The sequence below is a fragment of the Tupaia chinensis genome, unplaced genomic scaffold, assembly GCF_000334495.1.
Source record: "Tupaia chinensis unplaced genomic scaffold, TupChi_1.0 Scaffold000266_1, whole genome shotgun sequence".
Lineage (NCBI taxonomy): Eukaryota > Metazoa > Chordata > Mammalia > Scandentia > Tupaiidae > Tupaia > Tupaia belangeri.
The window spans coordinates 512342-524626 of NW_006159746.1; the positions used below are offsets into that span (position 1 = coordinate 512342).

Sequence of the window (12285 nt, forward strand, 5' to 3'; positions counted from 1 at the left end):
ATAAGCAAGAAAGTAGAAGTGGAATATTATTGATGATAACATGCTTGATTGGGTCACTGTGCAGTTTATTCTAGATGGGAGATTACATTTAGTACGCTGTGATGATGCTCAGGGAATGAATGTTAGGTAACAAAAAAAACAAAAAACAAAACAAAAAAAAACGGTAAAACTATTCGTACCATTTAAAAAAAAAATGGATATTTGATGGCTGCAGTGAGCGGTATGGGCCCAGCTGGGTTTTACTTTATAGTATGCTCTTTTTACTCACTGGGGTTTAGGCCTAAAGTCAGACTTGAGTTCATGTATAGGTATGTGTCAGCTGCGATAACTATTGGATATATTTAGACTAATTAAGTTCACTGACAGATCATTTGGGGAGGGGGGAGGCACGGAGGGCAATCGTGGATGCCAGGGACAATGTGGGAGGAGGATGGGTCATAACAGAGGGAGGGGGATGGGGAATCTAGGATGGTAAAACAAAAGGCAAGGTATGCAGGACACAAGCATTGGGAAATTATTTGCTGAGAACATATATGCTGACGTGCTTGATTGAGCCAATGCACAGTGTATTTTGGATGGAAAATTCATTTGTGTGTTGTGATGGGAAAAAAAATATAAAAAAAAAAAATAAGGTTGAAGCTTGGGGAAAAAATTGCTTACTTTTTCTTGCTCTGAAAGCTTAAATTGAAGCTCCCAGTCTCTGTAGGTACTCAATACATACAAATATCTTTGTGGTAATAGGACGATACAGAAGGAAGAATCAATATCTAATTTGCTAGTCAGATTTTATTCATTTTATCCATTTGCAATGCCTTATTCCAGGATGTATAAGCTTAGCATAATGCCAAAGGGAAATACATGGAACTAAAGAATACATTTCATAAGACACTGCCTTGCTGAACTTTTGGTGAAATACTTATATAGGTCCTCGAGATTTCTAAAGAGGAATTGTAATTAAGCAGAATGCTATACAGTGGGACTCTGGGATTCCTTTGGAGTTGCACAATAATGCAACAAGTAATACAGAGAATATTATACATATGATTTCTCTTTTACATTTAACTTTTTCTGCATACAACCCTCTTTCCAGCCAAGAGACACTTTTTATTCTTTTTTTTTTTCCATTGAAAAGCTACCATAGAAGTGCTATGGTGACTTCTTTACAGGTTATATTAACATCATTCAGTCAGAACTTGCTCCTCCATTTTTCATAAATCAATTCTTCTGCCACCAATTTTTTTTTTTTTTCAAAAAAAGAATGAAATGTCTTTTCTAAATGACAGGACACAAATGAGCTAATGAAAGAAAAAATGAGTGGACTCTGGCTGTGGCCACTGACTTGGAACTGAAGGGAAGAAGAAATCATAAGAATTGCTCTCTTTCTTTCCCTTTGGTCTTCTGTGTCGCTACCCACCTCCTTGTGGCTGTCAGACCTGGTTCAGGAAGGGAGTAAATTGTGGGAACTCTACCAAGTAAAGTCAGCCAGAGGGGAGTCAAGATGAGACTGCTTGGAACTAATCGAACATTTCCATGCATCTCAGAACCTGCAAGGAAGTACTGGGGCCGTGAGTGGGATTTTATAATCCTGGTCCAATTGCTCTTCACAACAAGTGTGCAAGTCACAAACCAGGATTTCATTGGAAATTTCCCACATGAATCAATTTGAAGTAAACTTTATATATTGGGTTGTCAGAAAACTCATGATTTTTTTTCCCTATGCAAAAATCTGCCATGACTTTTCTGGCAACCCAATATTCTCCCTTTGGTATGGGTCACTGATTTGTCCACGTGCAGGGTAATTTTTTTCTTGTCTTTTGTTTGAAGTTTATTTTCATATCTCTTCCATGAGTGATAAAGAAAGAGAGACAACACCTGCAATGAGTTCTTGATGCCTTGACCCATCCCCAGCCTCTGCCAGCCTTGGGTCATAGGCACATACATGCCTGGAGTACTCGCAAGGGTCTCTGGATGAGACTCTGATGCCATGTGTGTCCACTTGTATAGCAGCACAGTTTACTGCTGTGCCATGGGGCCACTCCATTTTTCTGTTGTGTTTGTTTGTTTGTTTGTTTCATGTGTTTATGTGTTGACAGACTGCAATGATTTCAGAACAGGATTAGCAAAACAATGAAGGGTCTAGAAATCCAAAAGAAGACTAGGTGATTTTTTTCAAGTATTTGAAAATCTGTCATATACAATAAAGGTAAATTTAATAAATCTTTTCTCCAGAGTTAGGACAGGACATGGCTAAATGGGCAGATGCTAAAAGGAGGAAGGCACTGGTTTAAAGATTTGCTTGTGAGGTAGAGCTTTCTAGTAATGAATTAAGCTTTCTAGTAATGAATTAAGCTTCCTATCAAGATGCTAAATGTTTCCCCAGAGATGTTTAAAGATTGAATGATCATTTTAAAAAGGAAATTATAAAATTTTCTTCTTTTTCTTTTTCTTTTTGGAGAGATTTTTCACAATACGGTGCGTGCACTTGCTAGACAGACAGAGAGAGACAGAGAGACAGAAAGCGAGAAATCACTCCCCAGGGGGGATGGTCATGCTGCAATCCCTTCTCCTCCATTCTCCTCTCGGGATCTTGGGCACGCACACACACGTGCCCGGTGTGAGTTTTAAGCCACCGGGTCCGGGACGCGAACTGTGGTCGACTACGTGGGAGTCCAGTGACATAGCCATTACGCTAACTGCTGGCCCCCAAAATTTTCTTACATTACAATTGGCTGAGTTAGTTATATCTTCCAATTCTGATTTCTGTTAATTTTTGATTGTTTTCTTCAGGGTTGACATAAGTAGAGATATCTTATTCAAGTTGCCATAATTGTATTTTTTTGCTTACTACAATGAATAAGAAAAATTTATAAAAATGTCACTTTTTTTGAGAAATTTTTGCTATAAGGCACGTACTCTTGCCAGAGAGACAGAGAGAGATAGAGATAGAAAGTGAGAAATCAACCCCCAGGGGGGTATGGCCACCCCACAATCCTTTCTCTTCCATTCTCCCCTTGGGATTTTGGATATACACACGCATGTGCCCAGTGTAAGTTTCAAGCCTCCAGGTCTGGGACTTGAACTGTGGTCAACTATGTGGGAGTCTAGTGACATAACCATTACTCCATTTGCTAGTCCCCAAAATGTCACTGATTCTGTAGAGAGAACATCAAATTTTATCAATAGCTGTTGTGAAAGTTGTGAAGTTAAATACAAAGAGATGCAGGACCTGTGATCAATACAACAGTGTGGATTTTCAGGAAAAATCAGGGAAAGATTGCTAAAAATACCCTTTCCCTAGAGCATACACATCTGTCTTCATTGTTCTGCTATTTAACCAATATTTAATAATTCATGCTATTTTAAGAAATAGAAATAGATTATGAAATGTTTCTAAAGTTTAATGAATGGGTAGCAGCTCTCCTTTCTAAAAGACTGAAAGAGAAATAAGTATATTTCTTAGGTATGATCTGCATCATTTTTTTCTTAAGGAATCAAGACCTTTTTTATAGCAAAATTTCTGTATCTATTTTCTCAAACATCACTGCTCTATAACATGCTTATTTATTAAAAGGCTTGTTCACAACTTGTTTTTAAACAAGTAGATTGAGTTGTAATTGGGCTTAAGATTTTGCAAGTAAATTAGATGAGCAATATTGAGTCAATTCCTATTCCTTTTAAGCAGTCATTTATAAATATACTTTTTTTTTCAGAGAAGGGATACTACTTCTTGCTGATAGCATAAATCTCATATGGTTTTATGGAGAGAATATTAACAGGTGGAGGAAACTGTAGAGCACGTGTGTGTCAGAAAAGTCATGATATATTTTTCTATGCAAAAATGCATCATGGCTTTTCTAACTATCCAATAGCTGTGACAGTATTTCTGATTTAACCTTTATTTTGACATTTTCCTCTCATATTCCTAGATTTCATGTAATCCACATACTTTACATTGACAGCATTCATCTAAACCATAAATAGAGGAAATGATATGGATCTTTAAAAAGTTCATGGAAAATTATGAAAACACTACATAGATTTCAAACATCGTACACTAAAATACATTTGTACACTAATTCCATTTTCCATTAACTTTTGGAAATCCTTTCATATCTGGATGTGAAAAAAAATGTAACTATCTATGCTTAGATAGATTTCTCTGGCAAAGTTTTTTTTTTGTTTTATTTTTGATTTTTTAGTGATATAGGTTGATGGACACTAACAAATAAATTCAGCAACACAGCAGTGAAAAGTCTAAATATGTGTTTTAGAGTATGATGTTTGGCATTGCTGGGTCTCAAGTGTCAGAGAGTTTTCAGTTTAGAAAAAAAAAATTTAAGATAAAAATTAGACATGGTCCTATTCAGAAGTGTGAAAGGATGGAGAGGCCATTAATACTCATTGAGCATCTACTAACTGCCAAACTCTTAGCAGAGATGATTTCATTTCGTCTTCCCAATAACCCTCTGAGATCAATTTCATTCTCCCTGTTCCTATCATAGAGGAAAACTAAGCCTCAAAAATTTCTTTAAAATTGCCTCGGTCATATATCTGGTACATTACATTTGTCCTCTACATTCTAGTTCTAAATCCCTGAATTTCAAGGCCTATGCAACAGCTGTGGAAGGACATGGATCTTTTCAGGTAGGCGCCAAATAGGCTGGCAAAAGAATTCCAACAGCGATAATTGCTGGAATGTGTCTTGGCCCCTGTTTGGGGAACATGACTTTATATATTTCTACTTACCACCTGGGCTATTAAGCAATACACATGACAAAACAGATTGGAAGTCATTCTGATGTGTTGTATTTGATGGGAGTACAATTTCACTCCAGGTCCTCGCTCTGAGGGTTCAACACTGTAGGAAAACATCATCAACTATACTTGGGTATCATCGTATGAGTGGCAGAAATGGGGTAAGGAGAATTTGTGGAAAACCAGCAAGAGCTAAGCAGCTCTAACCCGAAAATGTACGGGATAAGGCAGGCTCTGCATACCACTTCAACCTAACCAAGTACTCACTCTGCAAACAGTCAGCGTTTAGGAGGTCCTGACACTTTTCGTGGCATTTCACTCCGCACTCCAAACACTTCATGCCTTGCCGAGCAATGCCCCACAGGAGCCCTTCACACTCGTAACAGTAGGTGGGTGTCGTAGCTGTCCAGACCTCAAAATTGTGTGGGGTGGTGGAGGACATGGGGTAGATCAATGCCTGCAAGGTCTTCTTGAAGACATGCATTTTCTGTGAAGATGAGAAAAGTTACCATGGAAGTCAAGTCAGTAGATTTGGAGAATGTAAGTAGAAAACAAACTGTTTTATCACTTTTCTCTGAAAATGCTATTGTGAGTGAACTGTTTGATTGTTGATTTAAATAATAACAGCACAATAACTCTGCTCAGTCATTCTCTCTTTCTCTCTGTCTCTCTCTTAATTTGCCAGAGGGCATGTACACTAGCCTGGGAGAAAGTAAGAGAGGGAGAAATCACTCCCCAGTGGGACATAGTGATGCTGCAATCCCATCTCCATTCCTCCGTCCTGTTGGGATTACGGATGCATGCTCATGTGTCCACTGTGTTTTTCAAGCTACCAGGCTGGGATTCCAACCACACAGTCAGCCATGTTGATCCGGCTCCCTCAACCAACAGGCCATAGGTTGGATTGCTACTCATTTACTCCTCTGCTTTGTGCTCTAGGACTCAGCTCAGTTTTTAGAACACAAATAAAGAATGTAATCTTCCAGACTGAAGTGGGCTCACCTGTCATACAGCTTCTTTCTCAGCAGCATACAGTCTCAACTATCCCATAATGTCTCTGCCCCCACTACACCATAAACTGCACAACGGCAAGGACGATGAACATTTTGCTCACTGCCCCATCAGTCCTTAGAGCCTAACCCAGGCCTCCCTTTGAGAAAGATGTTTAGGAAACATTAATTTAAAAAATACTTCATATTCGTGTCCTTAGTCTTAATTGGTTCTTGGTAAAATTGTGAAGTAGATGGCAAGTATAGCCAGGGCTGCTGCTAGCTCTCTGGAAATACCCAGACTCCTCCTTTGCATCCTGCCCAGGTCTTTTTCCGAAGGCCCTGTTACCCTCCTTGCTACTTCACCCTCTTCACCCGACAACAACATGTCTGCTATAATTCACTCTGTAGGAAACTGCTTTCTATACCTATCATTTAGGAAGGATCGACTCAAATAATTCATAGCAAATCACTAGCAGTAAATATAGGTTAAATATGGCATTCTCCCACGGTGATCTATATTTAAAGGCAGAAAAAATTTAAGATGCCTGGAAGGACATTCTAATGACAAGTCATCGGTGCGGTGAAAATAATCCACTGAATAAATGTCCAGGAGACCTGAGTTCCCCAGAAAAGGCCCAGTCACACCCCGTTTGAAATGGGCTTCTTCAGGCAGGAACTGTCTTTCATCTTGCTCTTGTCAGTGCTTAAATGGTGCTTATCCTTGTCCCTGGCACATAGTAGAGGAATGTGATGCCTCCTTTCCTTGAAATGAATATTCTGCCACTTATTAATCTTATAGTCTACAGACAGATGTAAAGTCTCTAAGACTCGCTTTCCTTCTCTGTTCTGTCTCTTGCATGGAATTATTTTAAAGATCATATTACACAGTGGTAACAGAAGTAGTCTATGGCTGCAAAACACTAAATAATTACTATATATTAGCATTGGTGGTGGATTGAAAACAAGTAAACACAGGCTGATAGAAAAGGGAATTGGCTAATTTTATATTATTTTTTAATTCTATAGTATGTTAAGAGTATACTTCTCTGTATTAGTAAATTCTCACTATGTATTTTCCTAGAATATATTTAGGAATGGTAGTGGGAGGTCTCCTACCAGGGAGTTAAGCTTAACTTAAAAACAACAACAACAACAACAACAACAACAAAATTAAAAAACTTTTTTTAGCTTTTAACTTTTAAACACCAAAACCCATTATAACTACTCCATGAGGATATGGTCAATTCAAACTCTGTATATGTCAAGAGAGTCTATGGAACAGCAGTCTGTTTCAAATATGGGAATCAATTGAGAGGGAGGCTCCAGTATTAGAAGTTATATGGATACAAAAACATCCATATTTTTCAATAAAGAGAGTCTGAGTCAGGTAAACCTCTTGGCTTCATTTCATAATGAAGACGTCTTGTGAAGAACTGTGAATTAGGAACTGAGAATTAGGAGCATGTATTATTCATCTCTGCCTCCCCTTTACTGCCTAGCAGACTAGTATCTTTAATATCATTAAAATGAATTGAGTGATCCTTGGTATAAAAGATTCTCCATCAGCCATCCAGTTTCCTGTTCTAGCTAAGCTGAGGGACTGTGTGTGTGTGTGTGTGTGTGTGTGTGTATTTAAAATAATGTTTGTGAGTCTGGCCTGGGAGTTTAGGCAATAGGATGCTATTATATGATTCTGTACGTATTGGGAGAGGGGGCCTGGTTTTAGATCCCAACTTGACTTGAACATATGGACATGCCTGCACTCACCCATGATCCTGGCTGGCTCAAGGCTGGAGGAAGGGTAGTTACATAGTGAGATCCTGTCAAGGATCTCACATACACATATGTGTGTATGTTGTGTGTGTGTCTGTCTGCCTGTCTGTTTCTCTCATAATATAAATAAAATAAAATAAAGTGACACACACTCACACACATTTTCAGTCTAGGTGAAAAACTAAGAGGGAATTGAGTTAGACTTGAAATTGCAGACGGCAATTGCTTGTTTGTCTTAGTGGGAAAAAATAACAATTATTTTAATTTTAGAATGCCTACTAGGTGAGAATAGAACAGAGTCTGTGAACATAAGAAAAGTAAGAAATGCATATAAATTTAGAAAGCAGAGTTGGGCAAAGGACTGTTTTTTAACCTAAACTTATCTACATATTCCTATTTCAAGAATAAATGATTAACATATTTGTCTAATCTCCTATGTCTACTCTTTTTTTTATTTTTTAATAGGATAGGGTCTTGGGGGCAAGCAAGTGGCACAGTAGCAGTTAAGATACTGAACTCCCACATGGTGGACCACGTTTTCAGTCTCCAACTCAGCAACTTGAAACTCATGGGTATTTGTATGTGCATGCCCAAAATCTGGAGAGGAGAAGGGATTGTGGCATGCCCACTTCCCATGGAAGTCATTTCTCACATTCTGTCTCTCTATCTCTCCAGTGAGCACATACACCCTATAGCAAAAAATCTCTCTCAAAAAAAGACAGAGTCTCACTGTCCCTATCCTCCTTCAGGCTGCTCAGTGGAACTGTGGGGATGTATCACTAGATCCTTCTATTTTTCCAGACTGTGTCTTGCTATGTTACCCAGGCCAGCTTTGAGCTCATAATCCTCCTTTCCAACTTTCCCCAATTGCTGGGATTACAGACAGGCACATGCCATGTGCTTGGACCTTAGGTTGCACTGGGAAATGAACCTGGGCCTCCCATGTGTTCACAGCCTAGCTATCTTAGTGGCCTGCACCACTATGGCTGGGGCCCTCTGCTTTATTTTTATTGAATGCAAGTAATTATATAGTCGGTACTACAAGCCTCTGGAATACAGTGAGAGTAATAAACACAAGTAATACTTGCAAAAGTTTAACCGATGCTGGAGGAAAAAGTAAAGGGTTGTTCTCAATAGCTACAAGAAAGTTTCATTGAAAAGTTGCTAGGTTTCATTTTGTTAGAAAGCCATGATACATTTCATGCAAAGGGCAAGAGAGCAAGCTAATTTTGAAAAAGTAAGAAACATGGAAAATTTACCAGACAGCACATTGAAAATCAATTAAATAGGGCACTAAAACAAATCCAGCCTTTAAAAGTCATTGAAGCTGGAGAAAGAGATTGTATAACTCGCTAGAGGGTATATATCCCCCATCTTAAGGAAATGATAATATAAATCTTCTTCATTCTGGACTTCTAGGATATGGGCATGTGTTTATCAAAGCTGAAAATTATTCCAAAATAAATGGCATAGGAAAATATTTCTTATTCCAGTGTAGTACATAATGATATACTGGTCACTTGAGAAACACAGGAATTAACGGTCAGGAAAAGCACGTAAGAATACATAAGGGGAGATTCTTGCATTTCAAAAGAACACTGTTTCTTGGGAAAAGAAGGTGTTTTTTCAGCAGCAAAATCAGGCCAGATTAAACAAAATTAAAAGAAGGACAAAGTGATAAATTTTTGTGAAAGAAGACAAAATGATCAAAATGCATTTTTCAAAAAGCATGGTAGACGAAAATAAAGGGAAATCATAAAATTTACCATAAACATGGCAAATGGAAAGAAGTCTGTAGCATACAATTAGGAACCATATTGAAGAGAAGTTTTTTTAATGTAACACTTAGAGCAGGCATATAGAAAACTTGCTACAGATAATAAGCGGGTAATAAGTGAAAGAGATGAATGGGACCAGGTATATTATTAAGAGAAAGCCTCTTCCCTAGGCAAACTTGGGACCAGACCTATAAATGAGGTTGTCCCAAGAACAAGGAGATCCCTAATTACTGGGATTTGAACTCGATGATACAGGGTAATACTGGTGACTTGCTGCGAATCTCCTTTCAATATTCCTAAACTACTGTTGTTGCTCTATGTCTTCTCACTCACAATACAGACTAGGCACAGGGCCTGGACTGAGGTGTGTAGGGTTAGCTTTACTCTGCCTCCTTTCCATACAGTCAGTGTAGGAACACAGACTGTGGTAAGCACCAGGAGACCAAGTGAGAAATCCCTAAGGGGGATGGCCATGCCACAGTCCCTTCTCCTCCATTCTTCTTCCTGGATCTTGGGCACAAATATACATGCACCAGCATGATTTTCAAGCCACTGGGTCTGGGAGTTGAACCACGGTTGGCCGTGTGGGAATCCAGTGATGTAACTGCTATGCCATCTGCTGGCCCCTCTAAACTTTTGGAAGTCTTCTCTACAACAAATATATGATCTCCTACTGGAGAGGTGTTCTTGTATTTATTTATTTATTTTATTTAATTTTCAGGGAGTGTGTAAGCTTGCCAGAGAGAGAGAGAAAGAGAGGGCTATGAAGAAAGCACCTCCCAGTGGGCATGGTCATACCACAATCTGTTCTCCATTTCTTCATCCTGTTGGGATTTGAGGCACATATGTACAGACACTGATATGTTTTTCAATGGGATCTAGCTTCTTTAACCATTAGGCTACAGGGATGGCCCAAGATCTATGTTTCATGATTATAATAAAGTATATGTTCATTGGTGAAATTACTCATACTAAAGAAAGGTACTATGATAAGAATATTTTTTAACAATTAGTCAATTTCATTTTTTGAAATTGGGCATAGATGAATATATGCCCTTTCATTATATTTTTCTATATAATGACACAATGGAAGACTTTTTTCAATTAGGAAAACAGCATTATTTTTACATTGCTTTAGTGATTCCAACAAAGAAGGCATTGTGTGTGTGCGTGTGTGTGTGTGTGTGTGTGTGTGTATGTACAATGTTAAGCTATAGAAATGAGAGGAATATTTTCATTTTCCAATAAGCTTTTGTAACCAAGAGCAGTCTACAGGCAATAAAGGGGAGAGTGTTCACATCCTAAACAAACATTTTGTTAAAGAGTTCTGTTTCAAGAAATAAATTTAAACTGAGTTGCACTAATGTATCACTCTCTGAACAATTAGGAAGACAGTGGAAAGAAATGAATTGCCTTCCCTATTCATAACTATCTCAGAAAACTAAAATGAATCTGTGAAATAAAGCAATCGGGCTTTCTGCCAAGGGTAATGACTGGTGTTTTAGACCATCAATATTCGAATCTACAACTGTTAATAATTATAAGAGGAACAAATCTTGCCTGCCTCCACGTGCCATGTTCTTCTTCTCTTTCGTCCCCACTGTGTTGACTGAACTAATGAAGTTCTAGTTTTCTCCTCATACTGTGAGTTCCTCTCATGGAATTATGTGAACCATTCCTTTACCATACGCCGAAAACTCATATTTTTGACAATACTAAATGCAAATGCATTTTGTTTTGAAGCATATCTGTGCACTTGATGCATATTTTTTAGGAAAATGTATTAACTGTCCCGTAAGTGTGTATTTTTATTGCTTCTGGACAAAATATTTTCAGAGCAAACACTAGGTACAATGTGACCTTTAAAATGTCTTATAAACATAAAGATAGAACAAGGCTAGAATACGTTTCTGAGTATAAAAGCAGACATCATTTCAGTGCTGATTTATTCATCAAAATAATCATCATGTAAGATTGACTGTAGAAATTAAAATAGTTCAGGTTCATGTTTTTGTTTTTTTAGCAGAAAGAACAGTCTAGTAGTTATGGGCCTATCTTTGTAAAAGTATAATTTGTTTGTTTTTACTTCTGTTGTTTTATAACAGGCAATGATTATCATTGTTCTAACTTGTGAGGTTAAATCAAATAAAATGAGCAGAATGGGGATAAAGTGGGTGATTGACTAATTATTCTAGAGCACAGCAAATCGAGGCCATTTTAACTTATGAACACAGATGTAAAAATATTATATATAATTAGAAACATAGGAGAAAGTCAAGGCCAGGAGAGTAGTACTTTCCCAAGCTCCCACAGCTAGTAAATTGTGGTGCTTGGACCAACATGTATCTCAAGTCAAAGACCACGTTCATAAGAAGCATAGAATTAGGGGCAATACCCATACTTGTAAATAAGAGAGTCTTTAAATCTGGCATCAGCACTGCTGGCTCCCATGTCAGTACTCCCTGAAAAGGAGCCTGGCCTGATGGCAAGTACCTGCCCCACCACTGCGACTGCCACCTGCTCTTCCTGGCACTGCAGAGAGAAGGGGATGGGGAGGGGCCTGACTCAGCAAGGGCCTTTCTACCTAAGCAATTCCTTTCAATCTTCACAAACGTCCTTTATGGATGAAGCAAACATATGTCATGGAGGTGAAGAATACTGATAAGAAATAAGTGACCAAAGCTAGTAAGTGAAAGTGAGATTCCAATTCAGGCCTGTGTCACTTTGGCACCCATGCATGTGGTCTGAAAGGGCTCCTGCTCTCGAGCAGGATCCAGAGGACCAAGGTGTAGGTAAGCATCCAGCTTCCTGAAAGAACCCCGAACATCAGGCAGGTGTTCTGACTTGCTCCCTCCTTCCACACGTCCAGTGTCAAGGCCAGGAAAGGAGCACAGGACCAATTTCCTGATTATTCCCTTGCCTACTTCTTCTTCTTCTTTTTTTTTTTTTTTTTTTTTTTTTGAGTAGATTTTCGCCCTACGGGGGTG

At 38.5% G+C, this 12285-nt stretch overlaps 1 protein-coding gene and 1 non-coding gene across 2 annotated transcripts in view; both read right to left on the minus strand.

Annotated features, from left to right (window-relative positions):
• The window catches only part of UNC13C (unc-13 homolog C), a 656973-nt gene that overhangs the window by 407133 nt on the left and 237555 nt on the right, over positions 1–12285 (minus strand). Inside the window, exon 7 of the mRNA XM_006149494.1 lies at positions 5023–5242. Within this exon, the coding sequence (XP_006149556.1) occupies positions 5023–5242 (220 nt within the window). The remainder of the gene's footprint in view (positions 1–5022; positions 5243–12285) is intronic.
• Positions 9614–9742, minus strand: LOC114007971 (small nucleolar RNA SNORA51). Its single transcript, XR_003549540.1, has one exon. It is a non-coding gene; the product is annotated as a small nucleolar RNA SNORA51 (small nucleolar RNA).